The sequence below is a fragment of the Balaenoptera acutorostrata genome, chromosome 8 (genome assembly GCF_949987535.1).
Source record: "Balaenoptera acutorostrata chromosome 8, mBalAcu1.1, whole genome shotgun sequence".
Taxonomy (NCBI): Eukaryota; Metazoa; Chordata; class Mammalia; order Artiodactyla; family Balaenopteridae; genus Balaenoptera; species Balaenoptera acutorostrata.
In genome coordinates, this window is record NC_080071.1 from 50,973,666 (window position 1) to 51,000,542 (window position 26,877).

Below are 26,877 nucleotides of genomic sequence, written 5' to 3' on the forward strand. Positions count from 1 at the left end.
AAAGCAGCCTCCCGAATCACACCACTTTTTTTCCCCGAGAAAATAAACTTTATTTTGAACACAGGAACAATTTGGAAACATCTGAAACCAATTTCCTTCTCAAGCTATGAATCAATAATGGCCTTAAGAGACTATGCTCTGTGATTTATGACCACGTTATATAAGGAGACAGTATTGTCACATTAGTTTCTGACTTTTAGATTTGTTTTTGAATCTTTGAGGTCTGACTTGCCTTTTGCTAAACAACGTGGATTTCAGTTATCAGCCCGCTAAGGTGGCTGAGGTGACTCCTAAGTCCTGTTCTGCCGTCGGGGAGGCTTCATGGGCTGGTGGGGGAGACTCTTGCAGACACTCCCTCCCTCCCCACCCCCCAGCGCACCTGGGACCCCGCTGGAAGAGGGCTGATTTCTGTGGGGGGCGATTTGTTACTTGTTTTGATTCTCTGCTCTTTGTTGTGCCTGAACGGAATTTTCTTGTGACTAAGTCGATTGTGTTTAATGGCATAATTAGGAATAATTATTAAAACAATACAGCGAGGAAGGAAGGAAACCCTTTTATCTCCTTTCGCCCAGAACACAAACGGAATCCTGGCCATGCTGGATGAGGAGTGCCTGAGGCCGGGCACGGTCACCGACGAGACCTTCTTGGAAAAGCTGAACCAAGTGTGCGCCACCCACCAGCACTTTGAGAGCAGGATGAGCAAGTGTTCCCGGTTCCTCAACGACACGTCCCTGCCTCACAGCTGCTTCAGGATCCAGCATTATGCCGGCAAGGTGCGGGAGCCTGGGCCCTCCTCGAGGACCCCGAGCCTCAGCTTCAGAGATGGCGTTCTGACCAGCGCCAGCTCCTGAGGATAAATGGAACTGCTGAAAGCATAGAGTCAATAAATGTTCAGTGGGGATAGAATCTGGACCATGTTGAGCAAAATCTTACTAATAGTGAGAGCTGAAAGGAAAGCCAGTGGACTTAATGAAAGTTCAAGTATATATTAAAAATCGATTTTATTATTTTCAAGCTCTGAAAGCTAGCCTATAAAAAAGATCAATCGACACTGATAAAAGATTTGCCAGTAAAAAATTAGCATTCACTAAAGACTTACAGTAACACCATTGTAAAGCAATTATACTCCAATAAAGATGTTAAAAAAAAAAAAAAGACTTACAGTAAGGTTTTAAAAGCACCAACCATTTAGCAAAATAATGAATTCTTAGATTGAATTTTGAAACGACACTGGAGAAAACATCTGCTTTTTTTTTTTTAACATTTATTAATTTGGTTAGTATTTGGGGTAATTAATTTTACGTCATCAACTATATAAAAATAGTATTAAAAACAATTGGGACAATAGATTGATTTTTGGAGTCCTGAATGATTATTGATTGGAGTTAATACCTCCTTTCTTATAAATAAGCTTGCAAACTTCAAAGGGGAAAAAATCTGATTATGGCTTTAGTAAAAATGAAGTATATAGTATCTAAATTTCTTTTAATTTTAAAATGCTGGAACTTGGTACTTCATTTTTTTTCACTAGCCCATGTTATTAAAAGATACTTTCCTGGTCAATTTCTCTGCTGGTTTAGGATGTCTATGAAAATATCTGTGTTATCTCAGTTTCCCCCTGTCTCCTTTTAAACACACTAGAATTGTCACGTGTAAACTAAAAAATACAAGTAAAACCTCAAAAATATGCTTGAACACCAAAAAAACCCTAAAATCCTTTGAAAATGTTATAATAACATTTTTGGAGTTTATTCTTGCAAATCCTGAAGGGTAGTAGAATTTATTTTGAACTCTTCTGTGATTTAGACAGATGGAATTTAAACTTGGAGGCTAATTTGGTATTAGAGTGTGACTAACTTGTTGGAGATTTTCTGATGGAGAAAGAAGAGGCTGCAGTATAGATAGTCTCGGGATATTTTTAACAGTTGTTTGATGTTCTAGCGTGCAGTGTGTCAGCCACTGAGTCCCATGTGCTGCTGCTCATAGGTGCTGTACCAAGTGGAAGGATTTGTGGATAAGAACAACGACCTTCTCTATAGAGACCTGTCCCAAGCCATGTGGAAGGCCGGCCATGCCCTCATCAAGTCTTTGTTCCCCGAAGGGAACCCTGCCAAGATCAACCTAAAAAGGCCTCCTACAGCCGGCTCACAATTCAAGGCATCGGTGGCCACTCTGATGAAAAACCTACAGACCAAGAATCCAAACTACATTAGGTATTTCTGGCACATAAAATTCTTTGACCATTCGATTATGAAGGCACTCTCAAGGAAGATCATTTACCTGTTTGCTTAAATCTGAGCGTAACCCAAGGAGAGGGATAACTAAAGTACTTGGGGGTCAAATAATACGGTGTCTTGGGTTTGCTTAAAAAATACTCCAGTGGCCCCAAAATAGGGAATTTTAAAAAGGGAAAAGAAAAAATTGTGGTGGGGGATGGGAATAGATACTTAATGAAATTGGGTTGCTGGCACATAGGAGTTCTCAACTTTCTGGGTTTTCTGTTGTTTTTTTTAATGACGAGAAACAAAATGTAAATTTTTTTCTGGTAAGCGTTTTGCATAAACTTTTGGTGGATTCATTTTGGATTCTTGTTATATTGACTTGGAGCATTGAAGCAACTGGGGCTTCAGTTGCAGGTCTGGTGTGAGGAAGTATGTGCCTCCTTCTTCCCTGTGAGAGTTATAGGCCCAGAGAAAGTAATGATTTCTGAAACAATCTAAATAATTTTTTCAAAACAATAGAAAGAACTCCTTAAAAAGCATCTGGTCTCTCTCTCTCTTTTTTGCTTCTAGGGCATCTTAGTTCTCAAAATTCAGTAAAGACCAACTAGGATTAGAGTTCGTGATGTGTTTATTCGGTGAACTAGGTACTAGAAGGTGTGTGTCTGATGGGTCAGATTTCATGTGGCAGGTGCACACCCACACATACCTTCTACAGTTGTCTTTGAAATTTCAGTTATGAGGAAGTTAGAGTGAAGAACATTTTTTTGTTTAACTTGTTGACCTAATATTTATATTCATAACAAATGTAAATAGGTAAAATCCCCTGGTTTGATTGCAAACAAGGTAGAACATATATTAGGTTAAGGATCCTAGTTTCAAAAAAAATTAACCAAGAAACTTTGTGTGATCAGTTGCTTTTGTTATTCTCATTTGAGTAAACTTTTTTTTTTTAACCTTAAGATTCTGTTTTACTGAGGTGTAATTTGCATGGAGTGATATGTACAGATCCTAGGTGAATGGCTCCGTTGTTTTTTCGCCATTGTGTACACTTTGGTAACCACCACTCAGGTCAAAACATGGAACATTCCCGTCACCCCAGAAATTTCCTTTATTCCCCTTCCCTTTCAGTGGTTTTAATGTATCTCTAAGAAGTCTTAAATAATAAACTCCAAAGTTGTGAATATATTATTATATATATATTTTTTAGGGTCTTTATAGTTTCAGATTTATTTTAAGGTCTGTTTTTTCCATATAGTTATCCTGTTGTTTTGACACTACATATTGAAAAGAAAAAAATCTCTATTTTCATTCATTTGCCCGGATGCCTTTATCGAAAATCAATTGAATGTATGTATAGGAGTCTAGATCCAAACTCACTAGTTTGCTCCATTGATCTGTTTGTCCTTAAGCCAAAAAGTAGACATTACTTTTATAAATGTAAAAGGAAAACCATAAAAACACCAGGGTCAAACTAGGTAAGATTTAGTTGTCCATACATTGCATGTATGTGTGGAATTTGACAGTTGAAGTGAGGCAGACATAACCGTAAATGTTTAACAATATATTAATTAGGATATAGAGATTGCTCCAACAAGATCTGGAAGTAACAGGGGCTTAAACAAGATTGACGTTTATTTCTTATGTACTTCTAAGTGTATAGACTCCAGGGCTAATAGAGCAACGCCTTCTATGTTGTGGCTCTGCAGTTGCCAGGGTATTTCCTCTTATCTATATAGTCAAAGATAGCTCTCCACCACGTCAACATTCCTGCCAGCATTTAGCAGAAGAGCAAAGGGAGAACAAGTCCCTTCCTTCTAAGGACACACTGGAAGTAGCAAACATTACTTATGCTCTGGCTAGAATTTTGGTCACATAGCCACACCTACTTGCAAAGGAAGCTGGGAAATGTAGTCTTTCCATGGGCAGCAAAGTGCCCTATTGAAAAGGAGGGAGATAATAGGGATTTAGCGAGACAGCAGTGTTTTTAACCTTTTCATTGAGGTATGTAATGTATATACAATACAATAGAGTATATAAATCTTAATTGTACAGGTTGTTGAATTTTTACCTATGTATACACCTGTATAGCCTCATCCAAGCCAAGATATAAAACATGTCTATCAACCCAGAAGGTTCCCTTGTGCCCTTTCCCTGTCGATCTCCACCCCTACCTCTCCCCAGACGTAAAGCAATACTGAGTTCTCACTAGGAATTAGTTTTTCTAGAACTTCATATAAACGGAATCACAAAATATGTACTCTTTTACATCAGACTTCTTTCATTAAACAGAATGTCAGTGATATTTATCCATGTTATTGTACGTATTATTCTTTTTTATTGCTGTATCTGCAGTGTAGTTATCTTAAGGTTTTTGTAAAACTATTTGAAATAATTTCAAAAGAAATGACTAGGTTTTCCAAGAATAATAAATAATTATCTCACCATGAAATAATTATATATGATGCTTTGTAAAACATGGACAGATAAATCCGTAAGAGAAGGAGTTTAAAACCTAAAATTTGTGTAATCTTTTAGGTGTATCAAACCGAATGATAAAAAGGCAGCACACATCTTCAACGAGGGTCTAGTATGTCATCAGGTCAGGTATCTGGGTCTTTTGGAGAATGTCCGCGTGAGGAGAGCAGGCTATGCCTTCAGGCAGGCCTATGAACCTTGCTTAGAAAGATACAAAATGCTTTGTAAACAAACATGGCCTCATTGGAAAGGACCAGCAAGGTAAGACATTCATTGATCATATTTAATAATGAAGTTTTAAAGCATACAGATACCATGTTGTTTTCTTCACGTGCTGTTTAGGCAAAACAGAATTCTATGAAAAGTTGGCTGTAACCTCTGTTTTGGACCATCTTCCATCAGGATACCACTTTGTGCTAATTCTTATTAATTATAGAAGTCTTGGTTTTCTTTAAGGTTTAAACACGGCTTATCAAATCCACATTTGGAACTTGTATGTCAATAAAACTTCTAAAATATGCCGTGGCAAGTTAGCAGGAGGAGAATTTGTAATTGATAGGTGTATTTGTGTAGAATCATACAAGGGTAGAGTTAGAGGCATCTTGGGTCACTGCTCTCAGCTTTTTGGGGTTTTTTTCTGGGGAATTAACCCCAGAGAGAGTGAGTGAAGGGTGGGGGTCCCACTCTTTGACCAAGTCTGTATCAACTGAGAAACAGATACAGGAGCAGATAAGGTTCACAGTGTCAGTGTTGTTGTGAGTAAAGCCGGATTGGAGAATATGGCAGAACTTGGGGCCATGTGGCTTTCAGCTCATCTGCCCTAAATTGCACTCATCCATCCCATCACAGACAGAGTGCTGGACCACTGCAGACTCATCCCATGGACCAGCCCCTGTGAGCTCTTCACATGCAGAGAGAACTTGTGTGTTGGCAGGGGGGCTGCTGCAGAAGAGAAACCAGGCCTTGTCTGTGCAGTGACCTTTTTTCTGCTCTCACCAGTCCCAGAAGTTGCCCCTTTTCTGCAGGCCACAGAAGCTCTCCCAACTACCACAGCAGGGCAGACGTGCCTGTTTTATGGGGATTTTTCTTTCACTGTACTGGTGTTGACTCCACATTGTCACGGGACCTGGCCTTTCACAGGAACATCAGTAGGATTAGACACTCACCCTGTATTACAAGAAGATAAACTCCAGACATATGGTGTGGTCCCTGATGCATAATTCAATACCCAAATAATGTAGGGTCTGGGTGCTATTTCATTTCCCACTGCTAATTTCCAGGGTATTATGGTCAGCATCTACTATAATACACAGAACAAGGATTCACTCCCAGCCTGGCCTCCAGTCCACAGGTTGGTGGGACGAAGTTTAGTACTAAAGGCTGATGTTAAATCCACGGTCCAGGATGCAGAGGTCAGAGTCAAGTCCAGGCCTTGCTCCCACCCTGTGTTCTTTTGCATCCCATTGGCCTGGCACTTAGCACTCTTGGGACCTGCCCACAATCTGAGAAGCAGGAGCAGTGTTTAAAATGTTTGCAAGAAGTAACTGAGTGGGTTCAAAATAGATGTGAGTTTCTTGCATACACTTCTGGCCCTGGTTGGTCCATTGTTACAAGTATATTTGATCGCCTCTGCTAATGAAATCAAGAAATTGTCTAATACCATATTTTCTTAGAATACGTAGTTCTAAACCCAAAATGCTTTTTGAGCATTTACTGGATTTGGTTAAATTTGTGGAATTCACTCTGGAAGTTCTTTGATGGAAGGATGCTTACTGAAAGAGCATTTATACTTGGAAATGAAGCTATTTTTTTATACTGCTGAGAACCTAATATCATGTTTTAAGATAAGATAACCTATTTTTGTAACTCAGAAAATTTGTTGTTTTTATTTATTTTTATAGAGCTGGTGTGGAGGTTTTGTTTAATGAATTGGAGATTCCTGTGGAAGAGTACTCCTTTGGTAGATCAAAGATATTCATTCGAAACCCAAGAACAGTATGTAATCGAAACGTTACACTCTGTGTATGCACTCTGTGTTATAATCATATGGGCACATTCTTAAAGGATGTTTAACTTTATAATGTTACCCAAGATGCTACCAAGAATGTCACATTTTTGTGTTTTTCTGCAAATGTCCAAAGGGGTGGCTTAATAAGGGATAATGGAAGAACATCTGTATTTTTTATGAAACAACAAAATTTTTGAGCTGATAGATTGTACAGCATTTAAGAAATCATAAAGAAACTGGTATTACAATAAAACCTCCCTAATTCATAAAAATTGGAGGTTACTTCAGTCTGTATTTGTAATATCTGAATTATACAGTAATTTTAGGAAAGACAACCCTGCTATTCAGAGGTACATGAAGGCACCCAAATTAAAAAATTTTTTAAGTTAAAAAGAACACTTAAAATTCTACTTAGTGAAGAACTCCATTGGAGCCTCTTTTTTTTTAAATTTATTTGTTATTTATTTATTATTTTATTTTTGGCTGTGTTGGGTCTTCGTTTCTGTGCGAGGGCTTTCTCTAGTTGTGGCAAGAGGGGGCCACTCTTCATTGCGGTGCGCGGGCCTCTCACTGTCGCGGCCTCTCTTGTTGCGGAGCACAGGCTCCAGACGCGCAGGCTCAGTAGCTGTGGCTCACGGGCCTAGTTGCTCCGCGGCATGTGGGATCTTCCCAGACCAGGGCTCGAACCCGTGTCCCCTGCATTGGCAGGTGGACTCCCAACCACTGCGCCACCAGGGAAGCCCTGGAGCCTTTTTATAACTGAATAGACTAGCATGAAGTAAAATTTACATAGCAGTTTATTGGAAATTTGGAGAATTAGGAAAGTGTTCAAATCGTCTGAGAGAGACCCTGCCGTCACCTCCCTTCCAATAATTTCATCCTCACAGATAGTGTGAAGGTACATCTAGAGCTCAGTTCAGCCCTTACATGATTCATCGTAAATTGTAAAACACTGTACTCTGAATTGTGTATCTTGCGTGAATTCATCCCAATAGTTTTCTTATGGACTACTATTCATAATATCTGTAATTAAGTTATTTTTTTTTCCTCAATGTGGTTCACTCCAACATTGTGACATTTTATTTCCTGAGAATGATGTACACATATGCCACGAGTTTTTGGTGGATTTTTGATAAATCCATCTATTATTTATTAGTTATTCAAATTAGAAGACCTGAGGAAGCAGCGTCTCGAGGACCTGGCCACTCTCATTCAGAAGATTTATCGGGGGTGGAAATGTCGCACACACTTCCTGCTGATGAGAAAAAGCCAAATCGTGATGGCTGCCTGGTACAGGAGATATGCGGTGAGAGCCCCCGACATTTTTGAGCTGTAATCACGATGCTTTTTTTTGCAAATATTTGTTACGTACTTAACTGTGTAGTTATTTTTTTACATACTTCATCCTCCGAATGACCTCGTGAAATGGGTACTCTTCTGGTCCCTTTTTTAAAGACGAGAAAACTAAGTCATTGAGCTGTTAAGTAACAGCTACTATGAGGCAGAGATGGGGTTTGAATCCAGGACAACATCAAAGCTGAAGTTTAGTTTATCCCGCTGTCTTCCACTGATGGAGATACATGTAGTGGGAGATCTACATCTTGAATTTGGTTATCAGATTGGAAGAGATAATGTCATTTAACCCTTTGAGTATGGTAGGGTCAATTTTCCCAAATAATTAGCTGTTTTCCATTTATTGTAGGAACACTGAAAATGGCTTTAATTCCAGAAAGCTAATGCCACATTTTAGTAGAATTCTGGGTTTGCGTTAAAGGGTTGGATCTCCTTTAGTCCGCACATATCTGGCCCTTTGGGAAAAGACTCAAAAATAAAGTATGTTTATTTAATTGATATGGAATTTCTTTGCGGAATTTTCTTTCTCACTCAATTATAGATGTTTCATTGGAGGCGTAACAGGTTTGAGGGAAACCTGAAGGTTTATCTCTAGGCTAGCTTGAACTTGGCATTGCGTTCTCACAAAATGAATTTTAATGATAAGAGCACTGCTTCCAAACACATTTTCATTCTCTGCTTTTTCACTAGAGAGTGAGTTGGAAAATGAATTAAAATTGCAATCAAATCTCCTTTAGGGTGTTCTTCCTCTTTTTCAGCTGTAGAGAAGTTTTGCTTTAAGGGTGTGTACAATCAGGACATAATTTATGCTGGCCTGTTCTCATGTAATACATTTTAGTGTATAATTTCCAAGTTTTAGAAATTAATGAGTTACTTAAATGAAAAGTGAGGAAAAATTATGTGATCTTTAAAAGAATATCTTTAAAATCGCTTCCTCAAGCTAAAAGAGTATAACCAACAGTACAAGTGTTAAAGTATGACCCTAGCCAGCCATGTTAATGATAGGTTCATTAACATGTATTCTGCAAAGGCCCAGAAGACTGTTGTCACCAACCTGGCTGCACGTAGCAGTGGTACTTGGCCCTTCGGCAGATTCATAATGCTCTGTTTTCTGTTTGCCTGAGAAAGGGAGGACCAACAAATAGCCAGTCCTCAAGGAACCCATTTTATTATTTCTTATTTTGAGATCATTAAGAAAAACCAAGTTTTGAAGCATCCTGAATTCATCTATATTGAATTCTACCAATAGTTTTGAAACCCTTATTCTGTCAGGTTCAGGGGATAGCAAGGTGAACCAAACAACCTGATTCCTGACCTCATACAGTTCATGTCTAGTGAGGGACAATATGCATTGAAGCAAATAAATAGAACAATGACAGATTGTAGTAAGTGCTAGGAAGGAAATAGAGAACTGAGATAAAGAATAATGGGGAGACGAGAGATTACTTTTGATAGGGTGGTCAAGGAAGACCTTCTGGAAGGGGCCATTTCATCAGAAGGATGAGGAGAAATAGGCAAGGAACCAAAAATAACAAGTGCTATTTCCACCCTCCCTCCCAATATAGAGCTTTTGTATCTCCAGAGTTTAAAAAAGTCACCATATTGTATCATTAATTTGTGATGCTGAGAGTTAGAATGATAAATAATAGCCCAAACTTTAGAGGAAGTATTAATTTTGCTCTAGTGTTATTTCTGTTTCAGAATTTGAACTACAGGCAAACCTCAGAGACTTTGTGGGTTTGGTCCTAGACCTCTCCAATAAAGCGAACATTGCAATAAAGCGAGTCACACAAATCTTTTGGTTTCCCCGTGCCAATGAAAGTTATGTTTACGCTATACTGTAATCCATTAGGTTTGCAATAGCATTATATCTTTTTAAAAAAAATGTACATACCTTAATTAAAAAATATTTCGTTGCTAAAAAGTGCTAACCATCATTTGACAACGCAGGGTTGCCACAAACCTTCAATTTGTAAAAAAACCCCGCAATATCTGCAAAGTACAATAAAACAAGGTATGCTTGTAAATACCTCCACCAGTTAACTACAGTTATCCAAGCCAGTGATTTTCCCTTGACCAAATAACTCAAAGATTTTCCGAATGACCATTTTCAGTTACTATTTATCTTAAAATCCATATTCTGTGATATTTCATGGCTCCTTGAGGTGAATTTTAAAGACAGAGTTATTTTCAAGCCATGTAGGAATTTTGAAAGAAGACATTGAGGTACCAAATGAATGTCAGAAGTGATGGTCAGATATTGTAGGTACAGTTTGGACCCTACAGCCGTGGACCATCACTCTGTGTGGAATCTTAGAGATTTTCCAGCTCCTCAGTTGCCCGATGAAGAGACTGAGGCCCAAAGAAGGTAGTGACTTGTCCAGGGTCCCAGCGTTCTCTTTGCCTTTCTCTCTGGCATCCTCTTTTGTTCTGCTGCTCATTTTCTCTGAGATTCCAGAACATAGCCTAGAGTCCTGGGAGCATCTGTTCCCCCTCAGAGAAAGGGAGCTGGGCAGTCTGCCATTTCCAGGGTCTGAGTCACAACCTGGCTTCAGTATTTTATTTGAAAAGCTGTGAAATTTCATCACAAATGCCCACATTGTAGTGAATATTCCCCACTAAATACAGTAAGCGCTCACTTCTCTAGGGATAGTGTTCTAGCAGCCTCCACTCTCCAAGGCATTGGCCCTGGAAGTAAGGGCCTCTGGGCATCGAGCTTGCCGAGCTGACTCTTGGGGAGATCTCACTGGGTCTTCCTTAACCTTCCCCCACTGGAAATAACCTCTGCTGCAGCTGAACATCCTCACGGTTCTATTGAAGGGCTCTATGGCGAGTAGGCGCTCAATAAATAAAGTTTAGTCGATTGATAGGAGTTGACTTAAATTTGTTAGCTGATTTCCCAGCTTGAGGCAGTAAAAGCAGCAAACCTAAAAGGAGCTGGGGACGTTAGAGGCTGACCCAGTGAGTAGCATGGTGAGAAATGGCACCAAGAAGAGAGAAGGCTTAGGAGCAGTTGCAGAACTCAGTGTGTATTCATTCATGTGTGTTCACTGGGTATCTGCTATGTGCTCGACGTTGTATTATAACAGCATGACGCAAAGAACAGATGTTAATAATGGTGGGTCCTGAGTCATTTAGAAATTAATTGTATTTACCATCCTTGAAGCAAACTTTGGATTAATCATAATAATTTTGGATTGTTGGATATTTTGATTTCTGTACTTACTGGTTCCCAGAAAGAATATAGGTGATCAAGAGTTCATTGCACTAAGTGAGCACATTCTCTTTCTCAGTGTGCATGTTATGGATATGTAAATAGAATTGCTGATATCTTCCCCTTTCATCCTACAGCAACAAAAGAGGTATCAACAGATAAAGAGCTCTACCTTGGTAATTCAGTCTTATATCCGGGGTTGGAAGGTGAGTTTAAAAGAAGTGATCCTTATTTATGTGAGGTTTTCATGTTCTTTACAAAGGATGATGTCTCTGGGCTCACCCTGCAGGGGAGGGTTTCTCATCTCCTGCCTACCCTGTAAACAGTCAGATGGAAAAAATAAATATTATGGGCCAAGCTCAGGCCCTACACCATGTCTTGGCTGCTTCCTGCTTTCTTTTCAAGAGCTTTGTTCTCTGAGCAGGAAGTCCTTGAAATAATACCGTACATGATTTCAATATCCTCTTGCCCCCTGTTTGCGAGGGAAGCTGTAGTGCAAAAGCCTGTCTCACACTGTTGCCTCCATACCTGTGAGCCCTGCCAGACCCCAGCACCCCAGCACAATGCCTTCCATACCTTCCCTGTGACCGTCTTGCAGGCTGCCCCATCATGACTGAAAGATCCTAAGCGCTGGCTGTCCTAGTGCACCCACCACCTGGTTCTGGGTCCTTCCTGCCAAAGTGTCATTCAGAGTCAGCACACTATAGCCCACAAGCCAGATCTTGGTTCAGGAGTCCTGCGGCTTCCATTGCCCTTTGTCTAGGCCTGTGGGCAGCCCAGGTGCTTAGTAGTTGTCCCACAGCAATTGCTAAATACAAGTCTGAGCACACAGAGTTAAGTGAAATTGCTGCCTACAGGTTTTTCTTTGACCTACTACCGAGTCCTGAGTCCAGGCGTGCAGTCTAGAGACTTCAGAGGCAGGACTCATGGTTCGCCTCCAAACCGGCTGTCCTCCTGGCCCCCACTAAATCAGTTTCAAGCAACTACTGGCAAGAAGCCACTAGTACTGAACCAGTGAGAGAATTTTATTTTATAGCAAGTTTTTAGCCATCTCTTTTGAAAAAAAAAGTACAGCTACAGTTCCTTCCAGACAATAATAATAAAAGTGATCAAGTGGATTTCGGTGGATCATTGGAGATCCACTGACCACCTTCTGAGAACTGTTCCTTCCATCTGCCGTGTCCAGTTTGTATTGCTGTGGTCAGATTTTTTCCTGTCGCGTATCAGGGCGTGGGAGGCTGCTGTCTATCTGAGTGGGGCTGCGCTGTCATGCTTGATAATGTCTTCGTTTACCACCTTCTCGTGGTCCATTTTGGGCTAATAAAGCAACTTTCCCTTTTCCTTTCTTTAAGCTATTGATTTTTTCCCTTGAGAATGGGGATTATGCCTATCTCTTCAGGTAGTTTTTTTCAAGTCACTATGGATATAGTTTTTTGGTGTTAATTTTCTATCTTTCTGGGTCATTCTGTGCTTTAGGCCCGAAAGATCCTGCGGGAACTGAAGCATCAGAAGCGCTGTGAGGAAGCAGCTACCACCATTGCAGCGTATTGGCATGGTACCCAGGTAGGCCAGAGACGCCCAGGAAGGCAGCGGGTCAGGAGTGATGTGTGGAGCAACGGACGCCCCCATTCGGGATTCACTGGCTTAAGCTCCTGAGCACGTGTTTGCCTCTTGCTCTTTCCAACGTTTTGGTGTGGGGTGGTGGCACACGCTTTTGCGTTTACTGTTTGATGGTGACCGGTGTCTCTCTTCCTCTTTCTCCATTGGGAATCAGCAGTAACCTTTCTTGCCTTAAACTTTTCTGTAACTCCTTTTCAAATGCATCACAGGCGCGAAGGGAACTGAGCCGGCTGAAGGCGGAGGCTAGGAATAAACATGCTATTGCAGTTATTTGGGCTTACTGGCTTGGATCTAAGGTACTTGAAATGCACATCCCATCACTCCCATCCTGGAATCCGCAATAATCAATCCATATCTCTAGCATCTCAGGGGATGAAGACCCATAGTTAACAGTGGCTCACACTGGCGCACGTCCTAGTAGCCAGATTTAATAACCCTGGAGATGTTCGTGCCAAGAGAGCACGTTAGGAAGCTTAAGCATGCGTAGGCAAAAAAGACTAATTGCTTACTAATGAGGTACTAGCATAGTTGCTCTTTTTTTTAAACTCTCGAGTAACATGCATGTTTAGTTTTGGGGGGTTTTTTGTTTGTTTTTTACCTCCCTAATGTATCCTGGCAGTTTTCTGAACGTGTTTTTGTGCGCGACGGGGGGCATGATGGGAATGTTAAAGTTTGGGTTTCGATTGGTCTTCTGCAACATGTTAGTAATAGAAACACCTTTAACGCATGCTCGACAAAAATATTAATCCATGAATGAAACTGTTTTTTAGGCTCACTGTGGCAGCTGTTGATTATTATATGCAAAATATTATATGTGAAAAGAAATATCATCTGTGATTTAGCAGAAAGCTATGTTCATGCAAAGCTAGCTGTAATTGCCCCTGAAGAATGCCAGGAATTTCGGCATCAGCTGTTTGTGTTCAGAAACAAAGGGCTCCTGAAATACTCTCTCTAATCCCCAGGCAGAGTCGTGGGCTCTGTGAACGGTTCACATATCCCAAGGGAATTTTTAGATGTCTTTGTTAACTTAGAAAATCAAAGATCATCTCTGCTAAACATGTGTATCCCAGTGAGAAACTCAAATATCATTACAGTCCTATGTTTTTAAGTCTACCTTGTCAACATTATAAACCCGTCTTGTGAGAAAAATGAGAAAAGTCAACATTTGCCTGTATAAAGATGTTAACTTGCCACAAACTAACCAAAGTTGTTCATTTGTGTTCTCCCCTGAAAATCTGTGTGGAACAAACTAGTTCCCTTTATAAACTGAGGGAACTGTCTTAGCAGAGGCAGAGGGACTCCTAGACAATTACTCTGGGATTTCTCCACTGAACAAGAGAAATCCATTTCCCAGTCTGAGTACTGTAATGTAATGAAACGTTAGTGCCTGTCTGTTCCTGTCTTTTAAAATAGCATGCCTCAGATTAATTTTTCCCTAAGATTGATTTTTAAACCTATGAGTTACTTCACTTTTTTATCTTGCTTCTGTATATTTCACTGTTTAGGGCCTTAGCTAATATTAAATTTTGATACATGCTACTTCTAATTTTCCAACTGGAAAAAATTGGGGGTTTTGTTGTTTTTGTTTGAAACTTCAGAGAGGCAGCCTTTATTCCTTCCAGTTTTCTAAATGGTTGTTCACAAGAGTTGTCTTTTTATACGTCCAAATGAATGAACTCAGGAATTCACAGCCTCTTTAGCCCCGTGGCAGCAAAGGGAAGTCTATGGAAATCATTAGGTGCCACTCCCAGATCTAAGGCTTTGATGAGGGAGGGAGTGAGAGAGTGTGGAGAAGGGAGTGAAGAGGGAGAGAGAACAGGGGAGAGAAAAGGAACAGAATGGAAGTAAGGGGGAGGGCAGGGGAGTGCTTCCCTCAGGTACCCTCCTCTGGGACAGAGTCTCAATGCACTGAAAATACAAGGGACTATGCTAGCCTGACACTGATGCTTTGGGTTTAAATGATTGTGCACCATTTCTCTTTCATTCTGAAATCCTGATACATAAATTGGCTCTTCTGTGTGGTGGGGTGTCTTTTTCTGGTCGTTTGTGCTGTCTGCATTGGGCTGTCTCTTTTATTTACCATCTAAAACATTCTAGGCTCGAAGGGAATTGAAACGCTTGAAGGAGGAGGCTAGGCGTAAGCATGCAGTTGCTGTCATTTGGGCTTACTGGCTTGGACTGAAGGTACTTCCTCAACCTCTTCTTTCTGCCCACGGTGAACTCAGTGAAGCCTAGCACCTACTAACTCTGACCAAACGATTGATTACGCTTGCTGATGGTCTGCACAGTCTTTTACAATGTCATCTTGCCTAATTTGGTTTCCTTTTGAGAACAAACCTGTACACTAAAATGTTCTGATTTTATTGCATTGTCTTTCTTTAAATAATAAGTTTAAAGTAATAGCATATTACTTTAAATAGTAACGTAGCATATTTTATTCTTTGTTATCCAAGTTCTGTTTAATGTTCTCTTTATGAGGATGAAGATTTTTTTTTCATTTATGAGACAGAGTTACAGCAGTTGAGCTTAAAAGCTGACCTACCATTGCAGTGACCAGCCTGGGGATATTGGGCTTTTGTTTCCCTATACCGATCTATTCTGTCCCATTGACGGCTCCTGGAGCAGAGCTTTCTTCAAAGTGCCCATCGTTCTAATTGTTCAGCATAGAAACGAAAGGGTTTTGTATAAATGTACAGATTTTGACAAGTAAGACCAGCAGTAGATCATTCAGGTTAAAGAGAACTTTAGATTCAAATGCCCTCTAATTTAGGGCCGGGTTTATTTTAAAGCAATACTTCCTACTTGAGGTAAGCTTGCATGTTAGTAAATATGACTCTGAGCTCTGGAAAACCTTGAGAACGACCTTTAGGCAATATAAAGATTTAGTCTTCCTAATATTCAGTAACTCCTCACTGTGGGGAGCCATCCATACTGTCATTTTGGGATTATTAGGCCCTTTTTTGACATTTCCTCTTTGTTATTTTTACTATAATACTATAATAATTCATTTTTTCTAAATATTTGAATATTCTCCAGGAAACCATTGACTCTGAACCTGAACTGTTTTACCAGTATCTGTAAACTCTGCTTTGAACAATCTGCGTTTTTCCCTGAAAGTTTAGCCTATAAACTTTTAGTAAATTAACTTTTTTATTATAATGAATATTCATCAAGTAATTTTTGAGGTAATTAAGAAGTAACTTAAATATGAATTTAAGATGTTCTATTTCAAGAATTCTGAGCAAGTTCTGTTACTACTTTTTTAAAGTTAAAACGGAGGATTTTATTTCCCATTTTATTCACATTCTAATTTGCATTCTAATTTTCATAAAAGGAAGGAACAGACGACATTGAGTCAGGATTTTTACTCTCTATAATGATTTCTATCAGCAGCATCATGTTTATCTTCAGTTTTCTGGATTTAACTAATTGCATATGATTTTAAAAGTACTTTTATGTTAGAGTGTATGCTAGCATCCTGTAAACCAAATTCAGTTCACAGGTGAATACTGTTTTAGCTGAAGTTAACTGGGCTTACTCTATAGACATAACTGTCTTTTTTTTTTTTTGTCCAGTTTCCACAAAACAGCAGTATTTTAATATGTTACCATTATTGTTATAAGATTAAACATCTTTGAAGTCCAAGAACGTAATAATTTTGTATTTTTTTAAAAAAAGAAGTATGTTGATATGAACAGTAATTTTGTCCTTTTAAATGATTTGATTCTTGTGGAATTGATTACAAAGTTCAGTGGACCCTTTTTAAGACCCCAGGGCCCATGAAGGGAACCCATTCTATATGCCAGCATGTTGTCACCAGGCCTCTTCTGTGTATAGCTGTTTTTCAGGAGAAAGGGCCTGTCCTGTGAGTATCAAAAAGAATGTTGCATTGAGCTCAGTTACAATGAAATTCAAGTAAATATAGGACTTCTAGTATATTTCCAAGGCTATGTTTTCATGAAACTCACTTTAACTTCTCTGCTTTTGTACACTCTTACAATTTCAGGAGCTAATTAATAGGTATCATTTTCTTCTTGTTCCTTCTAACCTTGTAAAGTGAGATTTGAAATAGTTATAGACAACTCCATGGCTAAAAGAGAAATGATAATCAGTAACATAAGATATGAATTAAAGGAAGAACTGCCTATGTGGTGTATGGGAGAATTTTTAAACCTTAATAATCCGCAGGTGTAGAGAATAGGTCTGGTGCTCAAATGCCCGGAGGGAACAGGCAGGTCACATGGGTGAGGGAAGTAGCAGATGGAAGGTAGGGTAGGAAGGCAGGCCTCCTGCGGGCCTCCTGTGGTTTGGAGGGTACAGCTCTCTTCCAAAGGCAGCAACGGCTGCTCTGGTCCACGGCTGCTCTGGTCCACTCAGTCCTTGTTGTCACGTGGGAATAGGACTCACTGTTGCTAGATCTTAGGAAATTGTAAGAGAAACCTGCAGCCTGAATTCCTCTGTGAAGGTCTTAATTTTAAAATGTGCATATAAAACATTTTTCGACTAACCGTTTGGTTACTAGTTTGCTAGTTTACAGCCCCTAATGTAGAAATATTTTGAACATGTGCAATTGAACCCAGAAAGCTAAAGATATAAGAAAAACATACGTAATGTCTGAATTATTCAAGTAGGCTAATATTTTGCTAAATTCTAACTCTCCCATTTATAAGTGAATGATGATAAACATTTTAAATGTTTTCCCCCTCAGTTTCCAAATTTAGCTATCATTCATTCATTTAGCAAACACCTCAGTTATTTTATTTGTTAGACACTAGTATACAAGGTAAATACGACAATATAGCAAGGAAGAAATGGTAAACTAAAACTGTAATATGATGTCTTAAGTGCTGTGATTAGTATTAGTAGACAGTTTGATGGGAGTAGGGGTAAGAGAAAAAGTAATGCAATTAAATGGGAGATAATGATCATTCAATAGCTTCCTTTTAAATTCTTATTTTTAGTCACATTCACTTCTCAGTATGCAGTACTAAAGTCCTGTCTTCATATGCAAGGCTTTTGGAAACTGCCATATATTTCTTCAGGCATTTTTTTTCCTTCTAAGAACAATTTGAAGTGAAAATTACCTTATATAATTTTTTCTGGAATGTATTTTGATTTATGATAGGTTTGCAGCTATGCCTGTAAAGCGTTTCCATCAGATTGTCAGGCTCTTTAAAAACTAGTTAAGAGGATTACAAACATCAAAACATTCTGGTATTATCTTGCATCTCTGAATTTCTTTTTCTCCAACTTAAAACCCACTGTCTCAGTATGCTTCAATTATTTTACTGTATCCAGAAAGACACTCATAAATTTACTTGTTCCATCTATGTTCGATTTTAATAGAGGTGTTTCACCTTTATGGGCATCTGCTGGCCGCGCATTAACCTCGGTATTCTGCTGCTTCTTTTTAAAGGTACGCAGGGAGTACAGGAAATTCTTCAGAGCCAATGCTGGAAAGAAAATTTATGAATTTACACTTCAGAGAATTGTAAGTTTATACTTGACATATGGCTAATTAGCGTTATTGGATTAACTAGTTAATAGCACCAACTCAGTAATATGTGACTTATTTGGTAACAATTAAATCATAACTGTGCCACTGAGAGTTTGTGACCTTTTTTATCATCGGTTCTAAAATTCAAGTAGAATTGTGTCAGAAAGAGGCCTGTACGTGATTAATCAAATATTCTTCTTCTTTGACAGAGAGAACATACTTCGGGGAAAGTGAACCCAAGAAAGCCAGGTGTCTTAGCTCAGGCTGCTATCACAAAAATGCCATAGACTGTGTGCCTTAAACAATAAGCATTTATTTCTCACAGTACTGGAGGCTGGACAGCCCAAGATCAGGGTGCCAGAATGGACTGGCTCTGGCGAGGGCCTCTTCCTGGTCTCCTCACATGACAAAGAGAAAGAGAAGCAAACTCTTTTCCTGTCTCTTCTTACAAGGGCACTAATCCCATCTAGGAAGCTCTGCCCTTATGAACTCCTCTCAACCTCATTACCTCCCCAAGGCCCCACCTCCTAACACTATCCCTTTGGGGGTGAGGGTTTCAGCATAGGAATTTGAGGGGAATGCCAAGAGCTTGCCCTGCTAAACTGCCACGAGCCGCTGCAAAGTAAGGTTGGCAAACAAGCTAGTGGGTGGAGGGGTGAGGGAGAGCAAGACTATGCCCCTCTCCCGGGATGGATTCTAAAGTTCCCTTCCGTCTTTCCAAGGAGTAGATGTAGTGGTGAAGAGCGCAAACTCTGGAGACAGCTTGCTCCACCACTCACAGATTTGCGAGCCTCATTTTGTCATCTGTAAAATGGGGATAATAATAGCATTAAACCTGTAGAGGTATGGTAAGGATTAAGATGAAGTTAACACTGTAACGCTCCCACAGTGCCTGGCCCATGTTAAGTGCTCTAGAGCAGGGGTCCCCAACCCCCGGGCCGCCAGCTGGTACTGGTCTGAGGCCTGCTAGGTACCGAGCTGCACAGCAGGAGGTGAGCGGCGGGCAAGCGAGCAAAGCTTCATCTGCCGCTCCCCATGGCTGGCATTACTGCCTGAATCATCCCCCTCCTCCGTGGAAAAACAGTCTTCCACACAACCAGTCCCTGGTGCCAAAAAGGTTGGGGACCGCTGCTCTAGAGCAGCGCTGTCCAGTAGAACTTTCTGCAGTGACAAAAATGTTCTGTATCTTTGCTGTTCAGTGGAGTAGCCACTAGCCACGTGTGGCTAGTGAGCACTTGAAATGTAACTAATGTGACTGAGGAACTGGATTTTTAATTTTTTTAATTACTTAAAATTTAAGTATAAATAGGCACCTGTGCCTAGTGGCTACCTGTTAAACACTGCAGCTCTCTAATGTTGACTGGTATTACTATTAATGTTAATATGAAAATTAGTATGCGCGTTAGTATTCTTCTTTTCTCTTAACCATTTGGTGGAGCTCAGATTTCTCCAACCAATGCGAAGAGTGGAATAGAGACTTTCCAGAAGAGTTACAAAGTCTTATGGACTAAAACTTGGTAAATTCCACTAAAGACTGGTTTCTTTGAGTCTGGTTTATGTCAAACAGTGTTTTTTTCTGGTGTATTTTACTCATCTGGTATTTTCTGTCAAACCCAACACAGGTGCAAAAATACTTCTTGGAAATGAAAAATAAGGTGCCTTCCTTATCTCCGATAGATAAGAATTGGCCATCAAGACCTTACCTATTCTTGGATTCTACTCACAAGGAGCTAAAAAGGATTTTCCACTTGTGGAGGGTAAAAAACGTCTTGCTATGTTTTTTCAGAGACTTCTTATCATATATTTTGGGTGTTTGAGGAGTGTTACGTAAAAGCGGAATTTTCCTCTAGCCGCAAGGAGAATTAGTTGAGGAAGTTGGTGTTTCTGAAGCGGGCAGCGTGCTTGGCTTTCTGTGAGAATTCCTGGAGCCCCAGGTGCTCCTGTGGCATCTTCTCTCATCCGTGGTTGGGAAGGAAAGAGCAGGGCTACATTGTCTTTCCCATCCAGATTCCAGTTGCTTTCAAGTAGTTGAGTTTTTTGTTTTCGTTTTTGTTTTCGTCTTTAGTTGAAGAAATATTTGCTGGAGGTAGAAGTAATAAAATTTGAACGTATTCATGTGAGTAGTAAAGTCTCGAAAATTGTATGAGTTTACTTTCTACGTAGACATACATAGACACACATGAGAACACACACATTTTAATGGACTGGGGGGAAAAAGCTCTAAAGTCACCCAAAGGACATTAAAGAGATTAAAATTTCCCTCTACCTGAGTGAAAGGGAAGCTGAAAATCTACTTGATTTGGCCTTATATTTTGGCTCACTTAATTTTATTTGAGAGCATAGCATGTAATTTAGGTGGTGCTCTGTGTGGAATACATGGGGTACTTCTACAGAGGTTGACTTCATTTCAATAACTTAGTTGATATATGGAATGCTAAATATATGTCATTCAGATAGAATGAAATCATTAGGTTGAAGGGCTTGTATTTAGTAAGTGAACAATTGATGGATATGTCTTCTGGGAAACTTTCCTGCCCTGTACTGTGGGCTTCTTCTTAACTGAATCAATTATGTATAGAGAGACATAATCACTGATCAGTGATACCAGCACAGCATATAGAACTGGATTCTGAGTTCTGTTCCCTAACTTAGTGAGTCAATTTGGCAAGATTCGCCAATGTCTTCAATGTTCATCTCCCCCTTTGAGTCTGATATAGAAACTATTTTCAGAAGTAATGATGGGGAGCTTCTAATGCTGGGTATCCGCTCTGCCTGTCCTTTCTCCCGGCTCCTGAGCCTTGCCTTTACCTCCGTGGAATTGGGGGTGGAGAATGAGAGGGATGAGTTTATTCCAAGGGTGGGCAGCAATGCTAACATTCCTTTATATGATTATGTGGGTGGTTCTCAACCACCCCTGAACTGAATTTCTTAGAGAGTTCATCTAAAGAACCTGGTCCTGCCCCTCCCACCACCCCCGTCTCCTTTCAGTGCAATCTCAGAGTCAGGTGAAGGGAAGATTTCTCAGGTCCCGTGTCCACGTTATAAAATGGTAATGGAGGATTCGGAACAGTGCTTTTCAAACTATAGGTGATAGCATACTTGTGGGTCATGAAATCAATTTAGTTGATTTCTACCAGCATTTTAAAATGAAATACAGTACAATAGAAAATAACAGAATATACGACATCGTAGAAAGGATAAGTATTGTTTTGTGAAGCTTTTGTGTAAGCTGCCTATATGTGTGTCTATAAATATGTGCACTGGGTTGTGATGTACCATGTTTTCCTTACTGTGAGTCTCTGAAAGAGTATGATAGCTCAGGACTGTAGATGTCCAAGGGCTGACGTCATAGTGGGAGGAAACGGTACTCCCGGGGGGCCCAGGCCAGATGTTTTGAAATAGCATCGCAAGTTCTGCCATACAAACAGTAGTTTTTATGACATTTTCCAAGACCAACCTTTTAAAGCTCAGGAAGGAAAAATTCTCTTGGCCTTTTAAATGAATATTTCATATACATTTACGATTATTCCCACTGCTGTTAAATTGGCTTAGCATATTTAAGGATGAGTAATGATTTATTTATATAAGTGATGTCCTTTTTTTTTTCTTCTTTTCATATCTCACAGTGTAAAAAATACAGGGACCAATTCACAGACCAACAGAAACTTATTTATGAAGAGAAACTAGAAGCCAGTGAACTCTTCAAAGACAAGAAGGCTTTATACCCATCTAGGTATTATGGCTTTGCTTTACCCATAACAGTCAATATTTTAAAAGTTTCTCAAATATATTCATAGGCATTTTCTAGTGGGTTTTGATTTTAGTAATACACAGATTTTTAATTTCATGAATTATTTTATGATCAGCTGGATATGAATGTAACACATTTGATCAAGGGCTTCCATAGTATACTTAGAGAAATGAGATCACATTTGCTGGTTTTACTCTATTGGCATTACCTGAACACTTCCTAAATAATCAGAAGTTGTCATTTAAAATAAAATTGTCTAGGCTGTTAAGATAAATTTACATTGTAAATTCCCATTAGTTTTCCATAGTTTTCAGACACTAGCTGGTTTCTGATGGCAATCTACTGTAATCACCATTCCAATATTCCTGCTTTAACAAGCTGGGTCAGAATCTCATTTGTAAGATAAATGAAGAATGAGCCAGTCTGTCACTTTCTGAGTGTTGCCTAGGCACTGGCCTGTGGTAGCCTTTGGTCGGCTAACTTATTGGAACTTATTGGCCGTGAGTTCACTGGCCTCTGCAGCAAGTTCAGTTCCTTTATTGTAGACACCAAGTACTCAGTAAAAGAAGGAACACCAACTGCAAGTTTGCCAAGTGAAGTTCTTGGTAAAAACTGCTTATCAGAATATTCTTACAGCTCCCAAGTTCAACGTTTTCCCCCTAGAATTCCTATCCCTTTTACATCTGGTGTTTCTAAAAAAGTAGATTGTACAATTTCAAGCCAAATCTGTAACAACTTTTAGCTTTTCCCAAAGAATGTCTTAGAAATAAAAATGCATTATATGCTAGGTATATTCACACGTACTGTGTGTGGTGTGTGTGTATTCTCTACGTCTACACATATTTGAAAGCTCTTCCTCTTAAAGGATTAAATGAATATAAGTTGCCAAACTCATTTGCTTTAGATATTTTAAACGGCACAGCTTCCTTGGTCAGCTGACTTGGCTGCTTGAGGGGGTGTACACTCCCCTCAATCAAACACAGCGTCTAAATCCAACATTGTTCAAAGTGCCTGCTCTGTAAAGCATATTCAAACAGGTAGATTGTCTATATGCTTTCTCCACCAACTTAATTCATTCAACTTTTTCTTTATATGTCTTTAAATTATAGAGTGGCCTTCTTAATTAACATTCCCTATGGCTGACTCTTCAGAAGCTGGAAGGAGAAAAAAATGCATTTTTGAAGAAACAAATTCAAAGACTGTTAGCAATCTGTATTATTAAAAATGTGTTTGAATATGAACAACAACCAAAAAATGTTAATATCAAGCCAGGTCCTCTTGGGTAGTTTTATTGGGTAGTTTTATTAGTTTTCGGGGATGGTAGCGTGCTCACCCTCCAGCACTGAGAGAGGTCGAATCGTTGACCCTCCCACCGCTGTATGAAGTGGCAGCCCTTAGGGGTGCTGGCCTTTTCTGTCCTGGGAGCTGTGAAACACTGACCACCTATGCGGGATTTTCTTCCCTGATCCTCCACACACAGCACAAGCATTTAAAGTTGTATTTGCACATTGCCAGAACTTTACAGCTCAAAATGAAGCCGTGGTTTTTCCTTGACATCTTTGAAGAAGCCTCCCTGTCACCCCACAGGTCTTTAGGGAAAGCCACCTTGGTGCTGTGTGCACGATCATGCCTCTTGCAAGAAGTAGTTTGGAAGAAAAACTGCTCTGATTCTGAATGTTTACCTTGGCCACCTCTGTGCATTTAGGGGCATATCCTAAGAGGAAAGGCCCGATTTTTCTTTCATATTTGGCCTACTTAGAGCCAGAGTTACATGGTAATATGAAGTGCTCTGCAGTTTTCTTCTCAAGTGGTTGCTCTGGATCTATCCTTCCCCAGAAGGCCTACTGATTTCCTTACTCTCTGTGAGAAAAGGAAAATTTTCTTTGGAGCAGGTGATGGTAATGATTTGTGCTCTTTTTACCATTGCTACGTATTGTTTAAAGATATTAATGAATCCTGTGTAGGCAGCTGTTAACCTTATAATAAGAGATTAAAAGGAATGACCTATTCCTTCCTGTGAGTCCATGCACACGGGTCTTGGCTGTCCTACTTGTGAGTGATTTCTTTCTTGGTTGTTCCATGTGATAAGATTTTTATCAAAGTCTTACCAACCAAATGCCATGATCACGTCAAAAATATATTTGAGGTGATTCCTCATTGTAGTTTTGATTTGCATTTCTCTAATGTTGATGCTGGAGAGGGTGTGGAAAAAAGGGAACCCTCTTGCACTGTTGGTGGGGATGTAAATGGATACAGCCACTCTGGAGAACAGTATGGAGGTCCCTTAAAAAACTAAAAATAGAACTACCATATGACCCAGCAATCCCACTACTGGGCATATACCCTGAGAAAACTATAATTCAAAAAGAGTCATGTACCACAATGTTCATTGCAGCACTGTTTACAATAGCCAGGACATGGAAGCAACCTAAGTGTCCATCGACAGATGAATGGATAAAGAAGATGTGGTACATATATACAATGGAATATTACTCAGCCATAAAAAGAAACGAAATTGAGTTATTTGTAGTGAGGTAGATGGACCTAGAGTCTGTCATACAGAGTGAAGTAAGTCAGAAAGAGAAAAATACCGTATGCTAACACATATGGAATCCAAAAAAAAAAAAAAAACATTGGTTCTGATGAACCTAGGGGCAGGACAGGAATAAAGACACAGACGTAGAGAAAGGACTTGAGGACACGGGGAGGGGTCAGGGTAAACTGGGACGAAGTGAGAGAGTAACATTGACATATACACACCACCAAATGTAAAATAGATAGCTAGTGGGAAGCAGCTGCATCTCATGGGGAGATCAGCTCTGTGCTTTGTGACCAAGGGGTGGGATAGGGAGGGTGGGAGGGAGACGCAAGAGGGAGGGGATATGGGGATATATGTATACGTATAGCTGATTCACTTTGTTATACAGCAGAAACTAACACAACATTGTAAAGCAGTTATACTCCAATAAAGATGTTAAGAAAAGAAAAAAGAAAATATATATATATTTGAAATTTGAATTTCAAAATCAACTGACCTGTTACCTTTTTCTAGTAGTACTTCCATGTGGAAACCATTTCTTACGTGAGGAACTTTTTTCCTTTAGTGTTGGGCAGCCATTCCAGGGGCCTTACCTGGAAATCAACAAGAATCCCAAGTATAAGAAACTCAAAGATGCCATTGAAGAAAAGATTATCATTGCTGAAGTGGTGAACAAAATTAACCGTGCTAATGGGAAGGTAAAAACGCTTACCCTGAAGACCTGTAAGAAGTGTTTTATCAGTTGGGACAGTTTTCTGAATGTTAAAATTTGCATTTCGGAAATAGACTCACAGACATAGAAAACAAATTTATGGTTACCAAAAGGGAAAGGAGTGGGGAGGGGTAAATTAGGAATTTGGGGTTAACAGATACACACTACTGAATATAAAATAGATAAACAATAAGGTCCTACTGTATAGCGCAGGGAACTATATTCAGTATCTTGTAATAATCTATAACAGAAAAGAATCTAAAAATATATATATGTGTGTGTGTGTGTGTGTGTGTGTATGTATAACTGAATCACTTTGCTGTATGCTGAAACTGACACAACATTGTAAATCAACTATACTTCAAAAAAATTTGCATTTCGTATACTCCACGGAGTTACTGTAAATGGAGCTGTTTTATCTTACCTTTAAGCTTAGGTGGAATTTTGCTTGTTCTCTGAAATTTTTGTGAGTTAAAATAGATTATCTGTGTTCTTTAGTGTGTTCTCGTTTACATAGGTGTGCATGCTGAAAAATATCAGAATAATATTTTCTACATTTCTACAAATAACAATGCTTTAAACTCATGAACTCCTTTGGGGGATTTTTGATCATTGGTTTTACATCCTTTTTTTTTTGGTTTCTTGTAGAGTACATCCAGGATTTTCCTATTAACAAATAATAATCTCCTTCTTGCTGATCAAAAGTCTGGACAGATCAAGTCAGAGGTTCCCCTGGTGGATGTAACCAAAGTATCGATGAGCTCACAAAATGATGGCTTCTTTGCCGTCCACCTCAAAGAGGTAAAGCTTTAACTATTGATTTGACTGAAGGATTTCTGCATTGGTCCAATCTCTCAGCCATTGATCTAAAATTTTCCACATGTGAATAATCCTATTATTTGAAGTTTATATATTCTTCTTACTGACCTGCATATTTGGTCTATATTCACTCATGTAAAATCTCAGGCTTGGTTTTTCAGTAACTGAATAAGATTAATGACTCTTTTTGACTCGTTCACTTGAGTTCTCATTTCACTGAGTAGCTTTCTGTTTACACCCACCATGATGTGCCTTGTTTTGAGACTAATTCCTAGAAATATCAAGACATTCAAAAGTATACTTCCTTCTGTTGTTTCTTCTATCTATTAAATTAGTAAATGTCTTCTTGTTCATCATTAGTTTAGGGGTTTTTAATTAAAGGATGTAACTATAATAAAACAACTGCCTAGTAATTTTGACCTAAAGATTTTTTAATGTCAGCTTAACTAAGACCTCCTGGCTTGAACTGAGCGGTTAAGAGTGTAGGCTCTGGCATTGGTGTCACCAACTTTTCAGTGACCTTGACCAAGTCATTTAACTTTAATATGCCTACCTAATTTTCCTTTTCTTAAAATAGGGAAAATATTAGTACCGACTTCATAGTGTTGTTATAAGGGTTAAAAGAAACTATGTAACGTGCTTTTAGCATAGTGCCTGTCACATAACA

General features: G+C 39.4%; 1 protein-coding gene across 5 annotated transcripts in view; it reads left to right on the forward strand.

Annotated features, from left to right (window-relative positions):
- Positions 1 to 26,877, forward strand: part of MYO1B (myosin IB) — a 183,336-nt gene that overhangs the window by 149,173 nt on the left and 7,286 nt on the right. For 2 of the 5 annotated variants that reach the window (XM_007171453.2, XM_057551136.1), the window contains exons 16-29: positions 573 to 773; positions 1,987 to 2,213; positions 4,758 to 4,958; positions 6,599 to 6,692; positions 7,862 to 8,011; positions 11,410 to 11,478; positions 12,749 to 12,835; positions 13,102 to 13,188; positions 14,990 to 15,076; positions 18,309 to 18,383; positions 20,012 to 20,146; positions 22,016 to 22,122; positions 25,245 to 25,377; positions 26,040 to 26,192. In XM_007171453.2, the coding sequence (XP_007171515.2) occupies positions 573 to 773; positions 1,987 to 2,213; positions 4,758 to 4,958; positions 6,599 to 6,692; positions 7,862 to 8,011; positions 11,410 to 11,478; positions 12,749 to 12,835; positions 13,102 to 13,188; positions 14,990 to 15,076; positions 18,309 to 18,383; positions 20,012 to 20,146; positions 22,016 to 22,122; positions 25,245 to 25,377; positions 26,040 to 26,192 (1,806 nt within the window). The other 3 variants (XM_057551137.1, XM_057551139.1, XM_057551138.1) reach the window with 3 other exon arrangements.